This window comes from Monodon monoceros, unplaced genomic scaffold, assembly GCF_005190385.1.
Source record: "Monodon monoceros isolate NGI ecotype Baffin Bay Population unplaced genomic scaffold, NGI_Narwhal_1 Super_Scaffold_19, whole genome shotgun sequence".
Taxonomy (NCBI): Eukaryota; Metazoa; Chordata; class Mammalia; order Artiodactyla; family Monodontidae; genus Monodon; species Monodon monoceros.
In genome coordinates, this window is record NW_021703775.1 from 67,787,266 (window position 1) to 67,811,753 (window position 24,488).

Below are 24,488 nucleotides of genomic sequence, written 5' to 3' on the forward strand. Positions count from 1 at the left end.
AGGGAAGTTAGAGGGAAAACTGTTAAAGGACATGCTTGTAGCAGAGACAGTTTGTCACAGGTGGAGGTGACTGTGAGCGATGAGAGAGCAGGAGAGGGAGGTCCACGTGGGTTGGGGTGATGTAACTTGCCTGCCTCTGCAGGGCCCGGCCACAGCCTGTTGGCTGCGGGGAGGGGTGGGTGGAGGGAAGTTAGAGGGAGCAGAAGGGAGCTTTGTGAGGTGTCTCTGCAAAACACGTGTTTTCAGGCTGGGTGTTTGCCCTGGAGCGAGGCTAGAGGTTGCCCGTGCTGTACACCCCTACCCCGGTCTTTGCTGGCTGGGAAGCTGTGTCCTGGAAGGGACAGTACGGGGCAGGGGAGTGGGGTAGACAGCATGTGATGTCATGTCTCTGCCATCTATTAGCACTGTGACTTTGACCAGGTCACTTAGTGTAGTACGTGGGTAGCTTACTAAGGCACAGATCCTTGGGCCCTGCCCCTAGAGGTACCGACTCAAAGCCACCGGTGGGTTAAGGAAGGTGAATTTCGATTAAAGCTCCCTGTGGGACTCAGCCACACAGCCGGTGTGTTAGCTTCTCTGTGATTCCTTATCGTCAACTGCAAAATGAGGTTATGCCGAGGTCAGCACTCAACACGTTAGCCCCCTTCTTGCCCTTCTTCTCACCAAAGCTGCTCTCCTTTGAGTTCCCTGGAGATTTCACTTGGAGGTGATGCCTCTGGCTGTAGTCAGCAGTTGTCCCTATAGGCACCCATGGGAGCCAAAACTGACATTTCTGTGCCCATCGGCAGGCAGGGTCAGCAACTGGCAACACTTGGGAGCTTTAAATCGATAGCCCTGCCAGTCCCTGGGGGTGCTGGTAATGCAGAGGGGGGGACAGTGAAGTTGGGTGGAGAGAATTACTGATGATAAAGTTTATTGGGGGCCTGCCAGCACAAGGTGTTTGGCAAATATGATTTCATTTGATCCCCATAAAACCCCATGAGCAAAGTTATGATTCTGCCCATTTTACAGATGGGGAAAAGGGGAGGCTCAACGATCTGCCCAAGTTCACACAGCTTGTCTTGTCATTCTTGTTACCCAAGAACTTGAATATTGTTTAATGTGTTGTAAGACACTGTAGAGTTGATCTCAAGCTGTTAAAATGCTAATGTACAGATGTGAATAGACACTTCTCTGTAATGTAAGTTTTGTGTCTCCTGTAATAGGTTTGATAAATAAGTGAAGGGACAGTTGGTCTTTTGCTTCTCTTTTTTTTTTCTTTTCTTCTTTTTCTTTTTTTGCTTGGACATCACTATTGAAAAATTGAGATCACATTAACCTCTAAATCTGCAAGATACCAGAATCTTGTAGATGTCAAATAAAAAGTTATAACTTTATTTAGAGTCAGTCTGACTCCAGAGCCTCTGCCCCCTCCATTCCCCACCTCAAGCCTCCTACAGCACAATGCCAGGCCCCTGGGCCACCCCCAAAAACTCAGGCCTGCAGTCCCCTGAGCTCCTCCAAGCTAGCAGATGGCTCTTCCGGAAGGATCCTCGGGGCGTTGGCAGGTACCTGTGGGCCTAGAATCTGGGGAGAGATAGGTGTGGTGGGTCTGAGTTCAGGCCACGTGGTCCCATGGATGTTTAATAATATTTAACATTTTTACTGCATTTCCCCCTGATTTGTTTCATTAGCGACCCACCTCCATCTGCCAGCAGGACACATCCTCAGTCTGTCCCTGCCAACCCATCTGTCACCGGGAGACAGCTCCCTTACAGGCCTCTCTGTTTTTAGACTTCAGGAAAGTTGAACATCTGAAACATAGAGCCTGTCCCTTTCTTATAAACAACTAGCGGGAAGGATGCCTCCGGGGCTTGGCCAACAGAGAGAGTACATTCACCTAAGTGAATTTCTCATGCCCTGTGCTCCCTACCCCTAGCTTCCCTGAAATGAAAATGCCAGGCTTCTCTCCACCTGGTGAAGATCACACAGGCCAACCTGGGCCTTTGAGGATTCAGGGTCCAGGTTAAGCCCCACTGTTGCCCTCCCCTACTTAACATTTTTATCCAACTAGGTGACCCCAGGGCAGCCTGGAAGAGGAGGAGACAGCTGGGGGGCATGTGGAGAAGGAAGGGGAGGCCCTGCTGCCTTGCCTGGTTCCCTGCCCACCCACCCATCCACCCCCAGCCCACAGCACCTCCCACTGTCGCACCACATCACTCCCTACCTGGTCTGGCCTTGATTCCTGCTCTGTCTCTGTCTCCTGGCTGGTTTCTCCTCCCTGTCCTTTGTTGGTCCTACCGCCCAGCAACGTTAGCTTGTCCTAGTTCTTGTCCTTTCACCCTGCTTGGACTTGATTCAGACCTTCTCCTACCCTGTCTGTGTCTGCAGAGGTTTCTTTAAGTGCCTAGCCTGTGTCCCGTGGAAGACAGAGGTGGCGTCTCCAGCACTTTGGGGGCCCCAGGACCTGGGTCAGTACCTGGCACACAGTAACTCACCTATGCATTTGCTACAATGGCTTAAAATTCAGGCCACGAGCCTGTGTCTCATCCCTAGCTGAGGAAGCCACATCCTTCAGTTCTGCTGGTTTGTCCTCTGAGCAACTGCCAACTGGCATGGGCATGGGACTCAGGGTAATGCCTCAAACCCTGCCTGCTCTGCATGTGCAAGAATGCGATTTGGAGAACTTTTCTTGGAAAAAAAAAAAGCATACCCAGTGCAGTTAAGAGTAGTACTGTAGACAAAGCACTGACTTAGGAGCTTGAGTCCTCCTTCTCTGGGCTTTAGTGTCCTCTCTTTGTGAAACGTAATGGTAATATCTATCCTGCCACCTGTCTGTGAGACAGTCACAGCCTAACTCAACACCTTGCACACAGTAGGCGCTCACTCACGTTGGGTTTGGGAACTGACTGCATGACTCCAACTCAATACTGCCACCTTCTGGTAGAGTTACTCTAGTGCTGAAGGGTGACTCGGTTCAGACCCAGAACTAGGAATTCCTCCTGGGCAACAGGGTTGAAGGAAGAGAAGCCCTCCAGTTCAGCCCAGAAGCTCCATCCACCTGTGGCTTCCAATGCTCCAGGTGACAAGCTCATCCATTTCCCAAGGGGCAGCCACTTCCCAGGTAGCACAGGATTACAACGGGCTCCATCATCCACCAGATGATAGACCTGGAATTCCTGACCCTCTCTCTTGTCCCCCAGTGACCAACTCCCACCATTGGATAAGGGCCTTTTTTTTTTTTTTAAATAAACATTTAAGTCCTTTCTTTTTTAATAGAAGCACTTAATGCTGTTCATTTTCCTGTACACACTGCTTTCACTGAATACCACAAATTTTGATAGGTTGTGTTTTCATTTTTATTTAGTTCAAATTATTTTCTAATTTCCCTTGTAATTTATTTGACTTTGAGTGTTTCCAAGATATCTTTCTAATTTATTGATTTTGATTTATTGATTTTCTAATTTATTGATATTGATTTCTAATGTAATGTTGTGGTCAGAGCATATTTTGTGTGATTTAAATCCGCTTAACTTTATTGAGACTTGCTGTAAGACCCAGAATATGGTCTATCTTGGTAAATGTTCCAAGTGCATTTGAAAAAAATGTATGTACTGCTGTGCTGGGTGAAGTGTTCTATCACATGTCAAGTAAGTCAAGCTGGTTGATAGTCTTTTCAAGTCTTTTATATTCTTAATGACTTTTTTCTCTATTGTTCTATCAATTACTGACAGAGGAATGTTGAAACTTCCAGCTATGTAATTGGATTTGTCTCTTTGAAAAGAGTTTAAAATGAGAAAAAGAGCTTTTATATTTACTTAGATATTTATCACTTCTGGTGTCCTTCATTCCTTCGTGTAGATCCAAGTTTCTTCTGGTATTTTCTTCTCCCTGAAGGACTTCTTTTAATATTTTTTGTAGGTCTGGTCTTCTGCTGATGAATTCTCTAAGCTTTTGTTTGTCTGAGGGAAGAAGAAAGTCCTTTGCCCTTAGGTTTGAAAGATATTTTTGCTGGGTATAGAATAATTGGATGAGAGCCTTTTTTCTTTCTCTCTGAGAGTATCACTCCATGTCTTTTGGCTTGCTTAGTTTCTGACAACAAATCTAGAGTCTTTTTTTTTTTTTTTGGCTGCGTTGGCTCTTTGTTGCTGCGCGCGGGCTTTCTCTAGTTGCGGCGAGTGGGGGCTACTCTTTGTTGTGGTGCACGGGCTTCTCATTGTGGTGGCTTCTCTTGTTGCGGAGCACGACTCTAGGCACGTGGGCTCAGGAGTTGTGGCACAACGGGCTTCAGTAGTTGTGGCTCGCGGGCTCTAGAGCACAGGCCAGTAGTTGTGGCACACGGGCTTCGTTGCTCCGCGGCATGTGGGATCTTCCCGGACCAGAGATCGAACCCGTGTCCCCTGCATTGACAGGCGGATTCTTAACCACTGTGCCACCAGGGAAGCCCGAGTCATTTTTATCTTTGTTCCTCTATATGTATGTGTCCTCCCACACCACCCCCCAATATATTTCTCTTTATTGCCAGTTTTGGGCAATTTGATTACGCTGTGCTGTGGTGTGGTTTTCTTCAAGTTTCTTCTGCTTGGGTTCCGTTGAGCTTCTTGGATCTATGGATTTACCGTTTTTCCTCACCATACTTTCCTCTACCTTCTGGAATATGTGTAGCATATTTATGATTGTTGTTTTAATATTTGCACCTGCCTATTCTGTCATTAGTGTCATTTCTGGATCTGTTTTTATTCATTGATTTTTCTACAGGTTGTGGATCTTATTTTTCTACTTTTTTGCATGACTGGTCATTTTTTATTGGAATCTGAACATTGTAAATTTCATATTGAGGTGTTTAATGTTGTATCCACTTAACTGTTATCCAGTTTTGTTCTTGGATGCAGTCTTGTTACTTGAAATGAGTTTAATCCTTTCAAGGCTTGCTTTCAAGATTTATTAAGGCAAATACTGTATACCTTTCTTATGTAACCATGGGACAGTTATCAAAACTAATAACAGGGGCTTCCCTGGTGGCGCAGTGGTTGAGAATCTGCCTGCCAATGCAGGGGACATGGGTTCGAGCCCTGGTCTGGGAAGATCCCACATGCTGCAGAGCAGCTAGGCCCGTGAGCCACAACTACTGAGCCTGTGCGTCTGGAGCCTGTGCTCCTCAACAAGAGAGGCTGCGATAATGAAAGGCCCGTGCACTGCGATGAAGAGTGGTCCCTGCTTGCCGCAACTAGAGAAAGCCCTCGCACAGAAACGAAGACCCAACACAGCCAAAAAATATATATATATATAAATTTTTTTAAAAAACTAAAATTAAAATTGGTGGAACACTACTAAGTTACAAACTTTAGTTGGATTTCACCAGTTTTCTTACCTTTATCTTTTATCTGCTCCAGTATCCACTCCAGGATCCTACATTACGTTCAGCCTTCCTGTCTCCTTAGTCTCTTCTGATCTGTGACAGTTCCTCCATCTTGTCTCTCATGATTTTTTGGAGAGTACTGGCCAGGTATTTTTGTAGAACCTCCCTCAATTTGTGTCTTTCAGATGTGTTCTCTTGCTTAGTCTGGGGTTATGGATTTATGCAACCAATACCACAGAAGTGAAGTACCCTTCTCATCACATCGTATCAGGGGACACATAATATCAATACAATCAATTACCAGGGATGTTAACTTTCATCACTTAGTTACGGTGATGTTTCCAGGTTTCACCACTGTAAAGTCCCTTAGTGCACAGAGCTAGAAAATATATGTGTATATAGTAACCCATGTATGCTAAGCACCAATATTTATTTCTATATCTCTCCTTCTATCCATCTATCTAGATACCCATGAGTTCCTACTCATTAGTCTCTGACTAATCTAGCACTCCCTCTCTTGCTTATTTGTAACTTATTTGCAACTGTAAAGAGCCCTTTTTGACTATGCACTTGCTGGAGAGATGGTGAGGAGATGTTTTTAAGCTAAGTCCAAATGTTTTCCCTCTGACTTTCACCTTCAGATCAAATTTCTTGTTCAATAACTTTGAGAAGACCTTTTTGAAAAAACTTAGTTTTTTTGGCAGGGACTGAAATCTTTTTATTTACAAACTGTAGTTTGTGTTTCCAAAAACATCCCCAGCATTTGGGGTTTATTTTCGCCTTCTTTAGTTTTGTCATGCCTAGATGGGGATTGCACTACCGTTACCTGTATACATTTCTATACTGACATGTTTATATTCCCTTGTTCAGAACACCTTCATGCTAGGGTATAAGTTATTCTTGAAACGGGAAGCGTTAGTTTGTCAATTGTCATCTCTTCCTCTGGAGGATTGAAGACTTCTAAATGAGTGTGAAATTTTATGCAGACTATAACTCTCTGGATGGGTCCCAAATTTTATCGGTTCAGATTTCAGATTATTGAAGTAATAGCAACAGAACTCTGGAATACTGTAAACTGGAACTGTGCTCTTTTTTTTTTTTTTTTTTTTTTTTTGCGGTACGCGGGCCTCTCACCGCTGTGGCCTCTGCCATCGCGGAGCACAGGCTCCGGACGCGCAGGGTCAGCGGCCATGGCTCGCGGGCCCAGCCGCTTCGCGGCATGTGGAATCTTCCCGGACCGGGTCACGAACCCGTGTCCCCTGCATCGGCAGGCGGACTCCCAACCACTGCGCCAACAGGGAAGCCCGGAACTGTGCTCTTTAATGAGCCTTGCTCCCGTTCCTGCCTCTTTCCAGCTGTTCTTCTGTCTGCTGGTGGCTGGGCTGGACCGGAGGATTCTGGCTGAGCTGGCGCTTGGCTCCGGGTGGAGAGATGGGAGAGGCACAGAGGCAGCCTCCCCTGGGCCCTTAGAAACTCTCCCTGCAACACCATCAGCAGCCCTCTGCAGGGAGCTGCATGTGTGCCAGGGACGCCTGGTCACAGGGGCAGTCAGCGCCTTGGGATCTCCCTCTGGGAAGCGAGCCGCCGGAAACCTGGGGGAAGGGAACTTGCCGTTGTTGGACCAGAGACAGGCTTGGGACACTCTCCTGGCAGGTGCCCGCCGGGCCTCACAGAGAACTCTACCGGTCACCGCAGCCTCCAGGGCCCGGACACAGCTCTGGCCCTCGCGCTGCAGCCAATACCTGCCCTGCTCCTCACTCTGTTCCTCCAGCATTCCCCAGCCTGATGGCCCCATGCTGCCTTCCCCTTCCCCTCTGGGCTTCTCCCTCCTTCAGCATTTGCTCCTGTCACCCTAGAGCCCTCAGAGGCCAGGGGCCACTTCTTTGACTTCAGTCTGGGCTCTATTTTTGCACTTCTTGTCAAAAAAGGTTTTTCAGGTCATAACGCTTGGCCTCATCACCACCTTTCTCTTTTGATAGTTATGTGGTGCAAGGCACTGAGGTGGGAACCGTACCAGGCAGGTTCAGAAGACCTGGGTCCTGGGCTCCCACTCGCTTGCTGAATGACCTTGGGCAAGTCAGCCCCCCACCCAGGTCCTCATTTCCACATCTGTGACATGAGGGGGTTAGTCTAGATCAGAAACCTCCAGACATTTCTGATCACGCATTCCCAGCAATAAAAAAATACGGAGCATGCACCCATAATATGCATATATTCACTTATAAACTCTATACCCTTACTACAATACTAATATGTTATGAAATAAACATGCAAAATAAAACGTTAAAATTAAAGATTACGTAAAATATTTTTTACATAAATTCTCCTTTATTTTATATAACAAAATTTCCTCCTTTCACAATTTTATTGCTTGCTTATAATTAATAACAACAGTGTCAGGGAAAGCAATGTGATTGGATATGCTTCATTTCTCTTTGAAATCTTGCTTTAACCCTTTGAGATAGAGCCGTTTAGAAATCTGGTGTAGCTGAGTTTGTTTTCAATGGCTGTTGTAGTTGATCCAAAGAGAAGAGATATATCATTTGCTATATTAAATCACGGTACTTATTTTCAATCCCATCCACCAATTAAAGGCTTTTGATTGAAATTAAGCTAGCAGATGTCCATCCTCCATTACATTAGTCAGCGGCTCCTACAAGATAATTGGAAAGCGTTGCGTTTTTATATTTTTAACAAATGGACTCAAACTCCACTCTTCATTTGGATCATTTTCAAACAGATTAGAAAAATCTGTTTCTAATATTTTTCAGGTGTGCAGACAGAAGCATCTTTATAGGTGAGATCACATGTTTTCAGCAACAAAAATCTCATTTTCAAAACATTCTCTCCAAAGCATGAGTTTCTTTGGAAAAGCAAATACTTTCTCACTCACTGTTAAAATAAGTCACCTTTACCTTGAAGAGTCAGAAGGATTTGAATTCATATTTTGGTGGATATCTCTGAAGTAGCAAACTGTCAACAGCCACTTAACATAAAAAGCTCAGCAAATTTAGAACTCTTGTCTTTGTGTACAAGAATAAATCCTCTTCATGTTCGATGGCTATTTTAAGTGCTCTGCCAATAGATAAGCAGCAAACCTCCTTGTGGTTCAAAAGATTTTCATAGTCTCTTTCTGAATACAAATCATTTTATAAGTTTTACTATATTTTAAACTCCTTAAAAAAAAAAACCAATCACATCAATGCATCCTACAGCACTCGTGTACTTCTGGATCTAAGTTCTTCACTACAGTAGCCTGAAGGGAATGCTGCAGGGAGTAGCTACACATGTATCAACATCATTGCACTCTTACCCAGAATCCATTTTCATCAGGAAGCAGCCACTCCATCAGTGATTACACTCAGACAAATCTTCCCATAAATGGTGTCTTTATTAAGGAAGTAATGTACTGTTCAGTCCACATTGCCTCTTTCCTTTAGTGACTCACAGAAATGTGGTTCTTCCTGTGTTTCATTATTGAAACAGAATCTCGGGAAACCATGTTAGAAACAGCTGTACTTTTCTTCAACTATTTAGCAAATTTTCCACAGTGTGAATTTTGCTCTAGTGCATATTTCTGTACACCTTCAGCAGGATTTTCTCTGCATCTTCCAACAGAATCTGTGGTCACCGTGTTCTGTTCATGTACTGTTCTTGCTACCAGCAGGTGCCACACCAACAGCTGGCTTCCCAATCTCTGTGAAACAAGGTGTGTGTGTGTGTGTGTGTGTGTGTGTGTGTGTGTGCGCGCAGGTGGATAACAGTTACGTGACATGGGTCTAAGGGGGAGTGAATTGATTTCCTGGTAATTATTCTCCCCTCCCCCATCACTCCCAGCAAAGCCAAGTAGTGGGGCTGCCCCGAGGGAAGGGAAGACTGGTACATCGTTCAGTGGTTGGATAGACGCTTAGGCAGTGAGCTTGTTGACCCACCTTGCACCTGTCTGAGTGCAGGAAAAGAGAACTGGAGCTGGAACTTCTCATTATGTCTGATTGAATTCTCCTTGTTTCTACCTCATAGAGAAGAGCTCACATTTTAAGTAGGAGAGGTATCTGCCCATTTTCTTGTTCACTTGGCGTTTGTATTATGAGCATTATCTTCAATTGTGGTTTCCTTGCAGGAATCTTGTTAAGCCGCCTATCCATTTGTGAGCGTTAATTTAGTTAAAATTTGGCAAAGTTATCTGTAGAGGCACTTAGCTAGGTGGAACACATCACAGAAGACTGCCCTTAGCAGGATTCATCTGAAACAGGCAAGCCAACTTTTCTAGGGGAGGTGGAGGTTAAAAGATGGAGGAGATAGGAGCTGGTCTGGAAGATCTAACGGGGCAGCCTGGATTCTCCTGGACCCTGGCCACTCCTCCAACATATATGTGTATATATAGATATATATGGGATTAATCCTGTCACCTGAGAATCTTATCTACAGTGAAGATTCCTGGGTGTATTGGTTTACTAAGGCTGCCATAACAAAGTATCGCAACTATGTAGATTGAACAACAGAAATTTACTGTTTCACAGTTCTGGAGGCTGGAAGCCTGAGATCATGGTGTCTGCAGGGTTGGTTCCTTCTGAGGGCTGTGAGGAAGAATCTTTTCCGTGCCTCTCTCCTGGCTTCTGGTAGTTTTCTGGCAATCGTTGGCATTCCTTGGCTTGTACACATGTCACCCCGATCTCTGCCTTCACCTTCACGTGGTGTTCTCCCTGACTGCATGTCTCTGTATCTAAATTTCCCCTTTTATAAGGACACCATTCATATTTGATGTGGGGCCCACCCTACTTCATATACACTCATCTTAACTAATCACGTCTACAACGACCCTATTTCCAAATGAGGTCACATTCTGAGGTACTAGGGATCAGAGCTCCAACATATAAATTTGGGGGGGAGCCACAATTCAATCCATAACACTGGGCTACACCCCAGACCTTCTAGATCAGGATCTCTGAGGGTGGGAGATACAATTCATGGTTTTAAGAAGGACCTCAGATAACTTGTATGCTCACTAAGGTTTGAGAACTGCACAGCCACATGGGGTGATTCAGAATGTCCCCTCTCCCTTCTCAAATATATAGGAATACCAAATAAAATTAAACCATAGATTTTAACATTGTAGCTGAGTTCAAAAGAAATGAAAGAGAAATTCTCATGACCCCAAGATGGAGACATCAAAACCAGAGAACGAAGTGTTGGCTGAAGCTAGGGCAGCCCTAAGGAGTGACAGACAAGGACAGGGGCTCAGAGAGGCTGGGGACGGGGTTTAGTGAGGGAGATGATAGGGCCGTGTGTGCAGTGGAACTAATCCTTTTGCATGAAGCCTGGAGCCTTGAAGAAATACCTTGTCAGTGAAAAGGGACTAGAAAAATCAACTAAAGATTTGTTTCAACTAACTAAAAATTTGGAATACTGAGGGACTGCTGTGTGAATTCGCAGGATCAAATACCTTCCTTAGCTGAGATGCATCTAAGGAAAAGGAATTTTGGTTGGTGAGAAGGGAGGGATCAGAGGTCATTTTGGAACACCAGAGCAGAGCTGGGATCTGGTAAGGCCTGCCAGCAGGCAGGGTGAGTTTAGAGCAGGCACGGGCTGGGCCCCTGAGCAATTGCGGGCCAAGGAATCTTAGCAGGTGGGGGTGGATTAGAGACACAGAAAGCAGGAAGACGAGGATGCCAAAGATGGACCTGCTACTTTTAAATATTTCCAAGCTTGTTCTGTGACTTTAACTCTCATTAGATCTGTCCATCTCTTCTAACCCACAGCCCACCCCACCTGCCCATTCCTGGAGCCTGGATGGAGAGTAGCAAGGTGACCTTAGTGAGCTGCCTCTGAACCGGTTGAGAAGTGGCTGGGGTGTTTGCTTAGAACCTTGTAGTACCAGCTCAGAAGGGACCGCTCATGAATGACCCTGGCCAGGCCCAATTTAGGGGAATCAGAATTTCTAAACTCACATGACCCTTACTCATTTGGGACTCGAATTTGACAACGAGCTGGTTTAAAAATGAAAATTGCTGTACAAATTATACTATCTGTAGACGTTATATAACAACTTACAGCTACCATCTGTTGAGTGTTATTTATTAGTCATTGTGCAATTTTAAACCTATCCTATTTAATCCTCACAGCAAACCTGTTAAGTAGGTACAGTATTATCCCACCCTATCTTGTAGATGAGAAATCTTAGGCCCTGGAGATTATGTAAAATAATCACTAGTAAATAGTGAAGCCAGGACTGAAACCTGGGTCTGTCTGACTTCTACATCAATATGTTGATAGTAGGTTACTCTGGAGAGTGAATTATAAACAATTTTTATCCCATTTTTAACAACCAAACAATGAGCCTGTGGAATGTACGTGCAGGAGATGACAGTGGGGAGAGTGATGTTAAGCGTGGTCCTTCAGCCCAGGTACCCTCCGTCGTGTCCGCGGTCCTGGCTTATTGACCCAACATCTACTCCAATATTTAGGTTGCTGTTATTGTTTTCTTCTCAAACCCAGGACACTGCGCTTCTGATAGATTAACAAGACCCAGGGAGGCATGAACCTGACGTGGATAAGCCTCCCTCCTCTTTTTCCTCCTCCCCACCCACAGGTCAACCCTTTCAGAGACCGAATCTGCAGAGTGTTCTCCCACAACGATGCGTTCTCCTTCAAGGATGTGCTGGGCATGGCATCTGTGTTTAGCGAGCAGGCCTGCCCCAGCTTGAAGATCGAGTACGCCTTCCGCATTTACGGTGGGTGCTGTGGGGATTGAGTGGTGGGACAATTGCCATGGAATAAATACCGCAACTGGAACCCATCGACGTCAATGCATTGGTGTGATGACGTTAGTTGGGGTTTACTTGAGTATTCATGGGCACTATGCTTCTCAAGTGCTGTAGACTTTTTTTAACGGTTGAGGAGTACTACTCTCACGGATTGATGACTTCCCCTCCATGCCATCAGAGGCAAATGGAGTCATCGGTGTTGATATTTCATGACCGTAGTGTGGGCAGGCCAGAGAGAGAGAGAGAGAAAGACAGGACTATATATGGGTATGAAGGAGTTATGTTTATTTTGAAGAAGTTAAGAGATTTAAACACTGAAACTAGTTCAGCCATTAATAGCTAAGAAATCTTGGACACATCATTTTAATTTTTAGGGCCTCAGTTTCCTCATCTTAAAAATGAGGGGGTTGAGATCATCTCTGAGGTCCTATGACATTTTTTGTTTCTGATCTTGTCTGGGAGCCACAAGGCTCCGCTGAAGTTCTGCTCTGCAGCAGTTTCACGAACACTTAGCACATCCAGGATCCCTGAAATTTTCAAAAGGGACCAAAAGGAAAGAAACAAAGCCTTCAAACAGACCACATGCAAGGCTTCAGGCTCATCATGACAAATCCTTGGCCCAAAGGACTTGTACATTTAGGTTTGTATAGTTTGGCATCTCACCTGCCTTCTTTTTCTGTCAGCTCCCCCTCTGTCTCCACAGGGTGGACACCATCTTATTCCTGCCTCACCCAAGTGGAGTTGGATAGAATGGGGTGGAGGACTTTTAAACCAGATGCACCTATGAGAGCTCAGTGTTCCCATCTGTAAAAAGGGCTTAATGATATTTTTGTATCTGATATGTTCTCAAGCTTAGTATTCAGTAAACTCAAATGAAATCACAGGTTCCCCTGCTGAGAATAGCTGAGTAAGCTCCTATCATACTGTTACTTCTGTAGATAGCTACTATAAACTCTAAACAAAATATAAATATCAACTACCTGATGACATTAGAAAGCTACCAGAAGCAGAGTTGACGCTTGAAAAAAGGAAATGGTACTGAATGGTTCTCCCCCTTTTAGTTTTTTACTTTTTTAGCCTGAAGGTGAGCTTCAGTAAGTGGCATCATGGACTGATAGAAACCGTGATCTCTTTCTGACTTGAAGAATCAGAGAGTTTGGGGCACTTTTCCCCTCAAAAGTGAAAAGAGGGGAGAGTCCATGAAAGAAATCCAGAAGAAGGGAGGCAAATTTTGTGTAAAAACTATGAACAAATCTCATTCTGACCTCTAAACCATATATACCAGGGCAGACTCAAAGCAACTCAGGTAAGGATAAAAGAACTGAATGGAGATTTGAGCTGCCACTGCATTTTAACAAGGTCCCTGTGTGACAGGGTTTGCAGTTTAAGTCCAATCAGTTGCCCAGTAGAATCAAAAATTCAGCACTCTTTGGAAGAATATAACAGAATCCAGAGTTTCCACATAAAGCATTTATAATGACTAAGATACAATCCAAAATTATTCAATATATTAAATTTTTTTTTAATGATTCATTCTCAAGAATGGGGACTGATTCCAACATCCCAGATGTTGGAATTAGCTGATATGTATCTTTGAACAGCTATTATAATCATGCCCAATGATGTAAGAGAAAATATGCTCCTGACGAATGGAAAGATAGGAATTCTCAGCAGAAGAAGAGAAACTATAAGAAAGAATCAAATGGAAAATACAGAACTCAAAAATAAAATATCTGAACTAAAAATCTGCTGGATGGGCTTAGCAGGAGAATCAAGATGACAGAGGAAAGAGTCAGTAAACCTGAAGATAGAGATCAACAGAAATATAATCCAATCTGAAGAACACAGAGAAAAAAATATGAAGAGAAAAAGGAACAGAGCCTGAGGGACATGTGTGACAACAGGAAGTTCAAACATATATTTAACTGGAGTCTCAGAAGGAGAGGAGAGAATGAACAGGGCAGAAAAGATATTTGAAGAAATAATGGCCCCAAGTGTCCCAAATCTGATGACACACATTTGCAATGAACATCAGGCAGAGTAAGTACAAGTGAAATCACATACCCCAATTCAGTTGGCTTAGTAGTCCCCACCCCCATCCGCTAGTCTTCCTCCTTGTTTACCCCACGTATTTCTGGGAGTCCCCAGGGAGTTTCCAAGGTATTCAAGGAGTTCTGGTTCACGAGCTGTGCTACCCTCTGTCAGGCCTTCCACCACAGAGCACATGCTGTGCTATCTCCAGCCTCTTCTGTCTTCTGTCAGTACTATCCTGGATGGAGCAGCTCTTCTGGGTGGAAAATGCTGGCCCAGGCTACGTGCTCTCTTCAGGTTGTAAGTAACAGGAATTTACCTGTGTAAAAGGCATCAGATGGGGGCTTCCTTGGTGATGCCTGGATAAGATGCTTGGATAAGAATCTGCCTGCCAATGCAGGGGACACGGGTTCAAGCCATGGTCCGGGAAGATCCCACATGCTGTGGAGCAACTAAGCCCGTGCGCCACAACTACTGAGCCTGCGTTCTAGAGCCTGCAAGCCACAACTACTGAAGCCCGTGTGCCTAGAGCCCATGCTCTGCAACAAGAGGAGCCACCGCAGTGCGAAGCCTGTGCACTGCAATGAAGAGTAGCCCCGGCTCGCCGCAACCAGAGAAAGCCTGCGTGCAGCAACGAAGACCCAACACAGCCAAAAATAAATAAATTAATTAATTAAATAATTATTTTTAAAGACAAAAGATGAAGAGCAGCAGTACATTAGTTTTCCATCGCTGTGTAATAAGTCACCACAAACTTAGTGGCTTTAGATGACACATGTTTATAATCTCACAGTTTCTGTGGGTTAAGAGGCTGGACACAACTTAGTCGGTTCCTCGCCTTAGCGTTTCACAAGGCTGCAGTGAAGGCTTTGGCTGGCCTGCATGCTCGCCTAGAGAATGCTTGACGGGGGATGAATCTACTTACAAGCTCACTCCAGTTGTTGGCAGAATTCATCTCCTTGTGTCTACAGAGCTTAGAGCCCGGGCTTCTCTCTCGCTATTGACTGGAGGCTGCCCTCAGTTTCCAGAGGCTGACCTGTGCTTCTCGTCACATGGGCCTTCCAACATGGCCACTTGCTTCTTGAAAGACAGCTAGGGAGTCTCTGGAGCCAGTCTGCTGGCAATATAACATATTGTAATCAGGAAATGACATCTCTGTTGCCAAATTCCACTGCTTAGAAGTAAGTGCCCACCCACACAAGAGGGGTATGTGGATTATACAAAAGCGTGAACGCCAAGAGGTGCAGATCATGGGGGGAGGAGGGCACTGGAGCTTGTTCACTATAAGCAGTGTGGAACCCATGGTAGAAGTGAAGCAGGCCTCCCGAGAGCCTAGGCTGCAGCTGGAAAGTGGCCAGGAAGCGAGGTCGCTACTTTCTCCTTTTCTCTCTATTGCTGCCTGGTCTCTCATCTCTGCTTCTCTCCGTGTGTCTCCTCTTTCTGCTGATCTGATTTTTTTTTTTTTTTTTTTTCTGCTGATCTGATTTTTAAGCCTCTGTGCCTATGGGCTAAAGATGACCACCCTGGCCTCCACATGGCCTTCGGGCTTCACTATGACTGACCAGCCACAAGCATCTCTGTTTCTCACTTCTGTTTTCTCAAGAGATGCTGATTGGCTCAGCCAAACCAGGGATCCAGCTGCCCCTAGGTTAGGGGACCAACCTTGTCCAATAAACCACAACCAAGAAGAAGCAGAGTCACATAAATAAACATGGCTCCAGAGGCCAACCACTGGGGGTGGAGATGCTGCTCAGGAACGGCAAAGAGTAGGCTGGGCAGATGTTCCAAAAGATGTCTGCCTCAGCTGTCTTTCCGTGGTTTCTAGAGCTAAACAAACAAAAACACCCAAACCTTCAGGGAACTTAGAAGAGTAGCAGGTTCTCTTGCTGTTCAAGCCTCAGGAGCTCAATTGTGTTCAGCTCAGGAATGGGGAGAATGCCCTTCCTCCTGAGAAGTCAGACAGGGTCCTCAGGTCACATCGAGGAGCAGACACTCCCTGTCCCTCACACTGTCCCTGTATCTTCCCCCCTGGCCCTCTCTCCAGGGCCCCCTCGGGCAGTTTCCTTCCTCCTTGAGCTCAAGTACAGAAACAAAAAGCACAGAGCCTTCATGCAAATCAGCAGTGCAAATAGATGCCTAGGGACTCATAAACTCCAAGGCTTCATCAGCTAGACTCAGGCAAATCTGAATTCTCTTCGGGCTCAGAAGATCTGTTACCTCACAGAGCTGTCAGCAAGATTAAAGACGGGATGTGTGAATCTCTGAGCCTGGTGCCTGGCCTGTGATGGCTGCTCTATAAATTGAGGTGGTAGTGGTAGCAGTGAAGGAAGAAGAGGAGGAATAAAAAGAAGGGTCAGGAGAAGGAGGAAGAAAGGAGAGGATGGTGTTGGTGGTGGTCTTGATGATCGTTCTTAGCCAAAGTCTGAAGATCTAACTCAGTGTTCTAACCCCTCAGTACACCAAGTGTGGCCTATGTACCAGCAGCATCAACATTGCCAGAGAGCTTGCTAGAAATGCAGAATTTCAGGTCTCACCTTCCACTTACTGAATCAGAATCTGCCTTTTAACAAGACCCCCAGGTGGTTCCTCTGCACCTTAAAGTTTCAGAAGCATGGCTCTAACCCACTGGTTCTCCCACATGGCTGTTCACTGGGATTAGCCCTGGAGTTTTTAAGGCCTATGGTTGCTTGGGTCCCAGCTACAGAGATTTGATGTAATGGTGTTGGGTATGCCCTGGTTGGTGGGCTTTTTTAAAACTCTCTGGGTGATTCTTTTTTATATATATATAAATTTATTTATTTTATTTATTTACTTCTGGCTGTGTTGGGTCTCCATTGCTGCACGTGGGCTTTCTCTAGTTGTGGGGAGCGGGGGCTACTCTTCGTTGCGGTGCGCGGGCTTCTCATCGCGGTGGCTTCTCTTGTTGCAGAGCACGGGCTCTAGGCACACAGGCTTCAGTAGTTGTGGCACATGGGCTCAGTAATTGTGGCTTGCGGGCTCTAGAGCACAGGCTCAGTAGTTGTGGCACACAGGCTTCGTTGCTCCGCGGCATGTGGGATCTTCCCGGACAAGGGCTTGAACCCGTATCCCCTGCATTGGCAGGCAGATTCTTAACCACTGCACCACCAGGGAAGTCCTCCCTGGGTGGTTGTAAGGTGCAGCAGAGTTTGGGAACTACTGCTCTGACCTACTGTCTCAGTTAGGATTGCACTTAGTTATGTGTAAGAACATCCCTGTTTAAAAAAAAAAAAATCCTGGATTCAGGCAGTCCAGAGCTGAGGTAATGGCTCCAGGAAGCAACCAAGGGCCTGGCTCCTTCAAGCCTCCTAATCTCCCATCTTTAATGGGACTGTTGTCCTCAGAGTCACAAGATATTTTCTGTGCCTACAGGCATCTCGTCATTCCAGGCAGGAAGAAAAAGGGACGTGAGAAGGGATAAGGACAAAATGGATGTTCAAAGGCACAGACGAAGTCTACTCTTCTTTTGCAAACTTTCTTGGAAGCTCCACCCAGCAACTTTGGCTATAATTTCATTGGCTGGAACTGTGTTACATGGTCACGCATAGCCACAAAGCATACTGGAAGGTTGAGTGTTTTAAGCTGGACATGGTGTCATCGTGAACAAGAATTGCAATTCTGTTAGGAAGAAGGAAGGGGTGAATGGCTCTCAGTCAAGTCCAGCAGGCCAGCCACACCTACCAGGACATACCCACTGGGCTCCAGTTTCTGCTTTGAGGGACCCTCCTGGCCTCCAACTGATCGATCCCCCTCTCTCAGCACCTCTGGGGAGACTTTCTACCTGTCAGAGACCAGCATCCCAGCACTGCTTTCCTGCTCCAGTCAGCACGGCTTCCACCAGTTGTGAATTACCCTCAGCCAGAGCACCTGCAGCGGATCCTCCCAAACCCTCCCAGGATCTGACACAGGGATGCTAGTGGCTGGGAGAGGCGAAGAGGCAACCTCAGTTCCGTGGGAATAGTGGTGAAAGCCTGCCTTGCCTCACTCAATCAAATGAGCTAATTTTTGTGAAAGTACTTTGTAAATTGCAAGGAATAACATGACAGAGAGATTGGAATGATGATGGTCAGAGGCTTTTGGGGGGACATGAAGGCTGAGCCCACCAGCTCTCTAATCTCCCTCGTTGCTGGGAAACAGCAAGAAGAAGACACTCCTCTCCCCAGAGTGGCCGGACGCAGGTCATGAGGCTGCTGAGGCCATATGGGCTGGCCAGTAGCCTAGAGCTCCCTGCCCCCAGCCCTTTCCCAGGCTGTTCCGCCCTTGCACCACCAAAGAAGGGGAACTGTCCAGGACTACATTTTACTCCAGCAAATTATTCTGTTTTCAGGTGGCTTGGGACCAAAGCCATGTCGCTTTGCTGCAGTCTCTGCATATGGGAGCTGGGCCAGCAGGACTCCTGGAGACAATGCGGGGCCTCAGGGAGAGGCTGCAGAGCTTCTCATCAACAGTGCAATGTCACTGCGGGGACCCACTCCCTGCAGTCCAGTGCTGGCCCCTCTGCACCTCCCCCCACCATTACCCGTGGCAGAGTTGTGCAGGGAGAGCTCAGATGAACATCTTGGGCCTTAGCCTCCGGCCCCTGTGGCTGATCAACATTCAGCCAGGGGAGAGCCCCCTGCTTAACAGGTTAGGTGCTTAGTTGTACCTTCCACATCCATACCCTTCCTTGGGAAACAGAGACAAAAGTCTAGGCTCTACCACAGAAGGATCCTATGACATCAGCAAATGCACTCCTCCACTCTGGGCCCAGCTAAAAATTGGACATTTTAGAGTTAGGAGTGATTGAGAGCATAGACTGACCATAGAGTCAGACTTCCTGGGTTTCCTCTTGTTTCCATCGCTTACCAATGTGTGACCTTGGGTGGTTCATTCATTCACTCACTCAACAAATATTCATTGAGCACCTGCTCTGTTCCAGGCACTATTCTAGGAGTCAGGAATACAGTAGTGACCAAAAGATAAAACTTTCTGCCCTCGTGGAATTTATGTTCTGGTGGAGGGAAATAAACAAGCTGACAATTGAAACGTATAGTGTGTTAGGTAGTCTTCGGTGTTGGGAGAAAATGAAGCAGAGAAAGGGACAGGAAGTGTAATTTTAGACAGGTTCTGAGCAGTGCCCTGGGGGAAGCTGGCATTTGAATAAAGACCCAAAGGAACTCTGGGGTGAGTGTGTTCCAGGAAGGGGGAACCACAGTGCAAAGGTCCTGAGGCAGGAGCGTGCCTGGCCCGATGGAGGAATGGCAAAGAGGCAGAGTGAGGGCAGGGTGAACCTCGGGGATCACTGTTGGGACCGGGCTGTCCTCTGGCTGAGATGGGAGGCTGTGAAGGATGAACAGGACCACTCTGGCTGCTCAGTGGAGAAGAGACTGAAGGGGGCAGACTGAGAACAGGGGAACTGGTCAGGAGGCTGCTGCGGGGTCTTAGAGAGCTGGGATGGTGGCTGGACCAGGGTGGAGGCAGTGCAGTGAGGAGGAGACCTCAGGCTGGGTTTACTGCCTCTGGGGCTAGAGCTGGGAGGGGGGAAGACAGTCAAGGATGACTCCAACCTGACTGGCCAAGAGACTGGAAGGGTAGAGTTACCCATTCGCCAAGGGGCAGCTCTGAGTGCTGCAGGTTAGGGGCCAGGGCGGACGGGGGCGTATCAGGAGTTGGGTTTGGACAGGTTGAGTTTAAGAGAACCGTTAGTCCTCCAGGTAGAGAGGGCAGGAACGCAGGTGGATATATGAGCCTGGAGTTCAGGGAGAAGCCCAGGCTGGAGACACAAATTTGGGATTCATCAGCGTATTGATGAGGTAACAGGCTGAAATGAGATTAAGGAAGTAAACATGGTTATTTAATCTCTGTGTGTCTCAGTTTCTGCATCTGTGTTATGAGAATTAAATGCAGTGAAATACAAAGCACTTAGGCCATAGCCTGGCACCTCTGTTTGTCATGGTGGTAATTATTGTACCTGCCTAAGTTGACTGCATTTACTACATGGCTGGTGAGCGGTTCAGGGACTGTGTTGGGTGTCCCAGGGGAGGGCTGTCAAGAATGTCAGTACAATTGTCTCATCCTGGCATTCAAGGCCCTTTGCAGTTTGGCTCACCTTCCAGACAACCCCTGACCTTCTCCCAAGCCTCCACTCCCCTCAAAACTAACTGATCACCTGGCGTTGTTCCTTCTCTGCCACTGTCCCCAGCGACCCTGACCCTGACACCTCCTCCAATTGCCATCTTTACAGTCCCAAGCCATTTAGTGCTTCTCTGATGCCTCTTCTTCCAAGAAGTCTTCCTCATTCACACCCCCAACCCCAACCAGACAAGAACACGCCCATCTGGAAACGCTTGGGGTCCTTGGGACGCCTGTTCCTCTCTTCCTGGAGCCAAGCCACTCGGGCACCTGACAGTCTCCCCTGCACCCCAACCCAGCCTGGGAGCTCCTTGTCGGCAGGACCCAGCCTGGTGCATCTCTGTGCCTGATGCAGGGTGACAGGAGCAGGGACTTGTGCCCAGGTCCTCTGGCTCCAAAGCCAGGCTGCTTCCTACTCCTCCTTGCTGCCCAACTCCTAGCCACCAAAAGATATACTGACCTGTAAGTTCCAGGGTTGGACTTTCCACAGCATGATGGTAGATGTGGGACCTGGGGACCAGCCTAGCCAGGTCTGAATGCCAGCCCTTTCACTTCCTGGCTGTGTGGACAAACCAGAAAACCCTCTGTGCCTCAGTTTCCCTTTGGTAAAGTGAGACTCATAAAAAGTTAATTGTGAAGATTCAGTGAGTTAAAACAGGTGAAGATCTCAGGAAAAGTCTGAGCAGGTAGTACAGACCCAACCAATGCCTATTATTATTAATTATTATTAAGCACCACCTTTGCCTGCAGCCTGCCCTGCCATTGCTGAGCCCCACCCCTTAGGCCAGCCCAGGTCTCCCTGAGTCCCAGGTTCTAGGTCCACCTGGTATAGTTGGGCTCTGCGGGGCCTCCCAGGGGCTGGTGGGAGTCTGTAGGTCCTGGCTGGTGCCGTGGCCCCAGGACTCTTGGAGGCCGAGGAAGCCCCTTTCCTCTCACCCTTCCTCTCAGGCCCCGCCTCCTCTTTGCAGATTTTAATGAGAATGGCTTCATCGACGAGGAGGACCTGCAGAGGATCATCCTTCAGCTGCTCAACAGAGACGACGTGTCAGAGGACCTGCTGACCGACCTCACCAGCCACGTGTGTGCCCTGGGCTGCGGGACGGTGGTTGGCGTGGGCCCCGCTATCACCTGAAGCCTCTTGATGGCAGGCAGGGTGAGGGGCACTGAGGGATGGGTGCTCACTGGAAGCAACTACTCCCAATTTTCTGTCCTTCCTCCAGGATCATGACTCCCTTCCTGGGTCTCCAGATCAGTAGCCCACCCCAAGGGGCCCTCCCAGCAACACTGCAGCCACTGCAGGCAGGTGGGCCAACAGCAGGTCAGCCTCAGGTGCACACTTCACAACATCCCCTCTCCTACATTATTCCAGCACAATGCCCAGGTGTCCTAGAGTGACAGTCCAAAGTACGGCAGGACATGAAGACAACCATGGACCCATTTGTCCTAAGACCATGAGAACATTTTGGTCTGGATGGGAAGTAGGAGCAGATAAAACCATGAGGGCTCATCGCTGCCTCCCCACCCTGACTGAGCCCCTTGCAGTGCAGAGCCCCTGCCTGTGACTGGGTGACAACAGTGGGTGGGGGATGTCACCCTGTCCATCACCCCACACCCATTCTCACTGCCAAGTTTGTCCTAGAGGCACCAAGAGGACTCTTCCCATGATGAGACAGCCCACATGGTCCCAGACAGCCACGCACATGACCTCATCTCTCTGCACCTCCGTGTCCTTGTCTGGGGCAGGGATAGAGCACCTGCCTCCCAGGGGACTCCAGGGACTCTAAGCACCCAGCAAGAGCTTGGCTTATGGTAGCACTCAGCGTGTGGTGCTCGCCCCCCACGCCTGCGCCCCCATCTCCCTTTCTGATTCTCTGGCTGCTTCTGCACCCCTGTCCAGGTCCTGAATGAGTCAGATCTGGACAATGACAACATGCTGTCTTTCTCAGAGTTTGAACACGCGATGGCCAAATCTCTGGACTTCATGAAGTAAGGTGTTCTGGAGTGAGGGGGGGATGCCCAGCATAGTGGGGGACAAGAAGCCCCCCCCCACCAGTCTCCCTCGGCCAATGGGACACCTTGGTCTTCCCAGTGAGGTCATGAGTTTCCAGGGCAATTCGCAGATTCTTTCAGCATCAGCAAAACTGGAGCTTCTGAGAAATGAGGTAACCTGGAAAGAGACAGGGAGTGGGGTTTCAAAAGGTAAAGGCGGGATTGCATTCCAGGCTTTGCAAACGACGTGGGTGGTCCAGACTTCAGGCGCGGTCCCTCTACAGCCAACACAAAGCCCGCTAGGCTCCAGGACTGACCTGGGGAGTTGCCCTTGCCGCTGTTGGTCCTGCTGCCGTGCCGCCACAACCTCCCGTGGTCACTGGGAGCTGGGGATTGGCATGGAAATGTCGGGGGGAGCGGCAGGGATGAAGATGCTGGTGATGGAGCTCAGAGAAGAGCTCAAGCATTTCCATCAGGCAGAAGGGGGCCTTAATGGTCGTTAGCTGTCCAAACTCCTTTGAGACAATTGGCCATCTCCATACTGGCTGTATTTAACAGTCTTATTTGGGTCCTTCCAGTTGTGGGAAACATACCACCGCTGAAGGCAGCCCGTTTCATGAGGAGCAGCCCTTTTAGGGCAATCTTCTCGCACTGAGCTGCATCTGTTTGCCTGTGTCTGCCACTCCTGGGCCCTATTCTGCCCTTGGTCTTCAGTCTAGGTGATTTTGGTAGCAAGGAAGGATGCCCACTCAAAATGGTTTAACAAACCACTCAAAAAAGAATGAAAACAGATAGACCCCAGAGAGCAGCTGGTCGGGGGCAGAGCCTCTGCCTCAGTCCTCAGCAGCTCTGCGCTTTGCTTTATGTGCAGCCAGCAATCTCTGCTTTGTCAGACGTGAGGCCAAACGTGGCCTCCACAGCGGTCAAGTTTATATCTATTTGGCTCAGTGAATGTCCCTCAGCTCTGGCTCCAAATTCTCAGAGAATCCGATTGGCCAGCTCCAGGCAGGTGTCCAGCCCTCTTCCAACTGCCTGGCCGGAGCAGAGGGCCCTCCATTTCAACATGGTTGCCAGAGGGCTTAGCCTGGGCAGACTCTCTAAAAGAGGATCCACACTTGGACCACCCCCCCCCCCCAACCGAGGTAATTCTTCTTCCTCCATAACAGCCCAGCACATGACTGGAGCTGGAATCCTGTCTGCCTTGAGTTTTTTCTTTGAATCTCTCCCATTTCTTTCCACTGGTTCCAGCACCACAAGGTTCGGACAGCCTTTGCATTCTAGAGCTGCTCAAAGGAGGCTTTGAGTTGGCTTGGGAGAGCTGCGAACTGGCCATCACTCAGAGAAAGGGACACAAGAGGTGTGAACCCAGAAATCAGAGGGGGCTTTACAACTGCAGGCTCGAGGTGGCTAATGGAATTCTTTCTTTCAGCTCCTTTCGGATTCACTTCTGGGGGTGCTGATGTGGCCCCAAATACCTGCTCTGGCGGCCTTGAGGGGGACCCCTGGAACTAGGAATTCAACCCCCTGCGGGCGGGGCGCTGGGGGAAATCTGATTAGAAGAATGACTTTGTCCCCATCCCTCCCTCACTTCTAGAATATTGTTTATTCAATAAAGCAGAAGAAAAGCCTTTCCCTTTTTCCATCAGTTCATCATTTTTTGAGTGCAGGGTCATATAGAAGTACTTTTTATTAAGAACTGTTCATTCTAGGGCTTAAGTTCGCCAGTGATGCCAAGACTGGGATGGCCAGTCCTTTTGAGGTCAATACATGTCACAGCAGGGACCAGGCCAAATGGGATGAAATTCACCAGGAAAATACACGTCCTGCCCTCCCTTCCCTGGAGCCTCCCTCGGCACCCCTGCACCCTCGGGACGCGACAGTGTGTGACCAGCGATCAGGGTTTATTTGCTTTGCCATTCAACCAAGCCCTGGAATGAATTCGGCCACCACAGGGGCTCTTTGGGGCCCAGCTGGTCTGGCACTCAGGAGAGGCCCCTTAGGGGGTCTCTGAAAGCTGTCAGATGCCTACCTGATGGGCACATGTTTTTTCTTGTTTACACTGTCCTCAGAGGAGGAGGTGTCTAAATGCTGGCTCACAGGGGAAGGTCTATTTCACCCTCCGTGTACTTGAACCTCCTGTGGTTGCCTGGCCTTTAGGGGAAATAAGAGCCCTTTCTTGATGGAGTCCCTTGATCAAATCCAGGAGGTGCTGGAATGTTGGAGAATTCCTATGGTGT

General features: G+C 47.8%; 1 protein-coding gene across 1 annotated transcript in view; it reads left to right on the forward strand.

Moving 5' to 3' along the window:
• CIB4 (calcium and integrin binding family member 4) overlaps nucleotides 1-23,879 on the forward strand; it is a 45,306-nt gene extending 21,427 nt beyond the window's left edge. Inside the window, exons 4-7 of the mRNA XM_029232371.1 lie at nucleotides 11,928-12,069; nucleotides 21,231-21,340; nucleotides 22,160-22,248; nucleotides 23,681-23,879. Coding sequence (XP_029088204.1) covers nucleotides 11,928-12,069; nucleotides 21,231-21,340; nucleotides 22,160-22,248; nucleotides 23,681-23,711 — 372 coding nt within the window. The 3' untranslated portion in view covers nucleotides 23,712-23,879. The remainder of the gene's footprint in view (nucleotides 1-11,927; nucleotides 12,070-21,230; nucleotides 21,341-22,159; nucleotides 22,249-23,680) is intronic.
• Nucleotides 23,880-24,488: the final 609 nt, after the last annotated feature.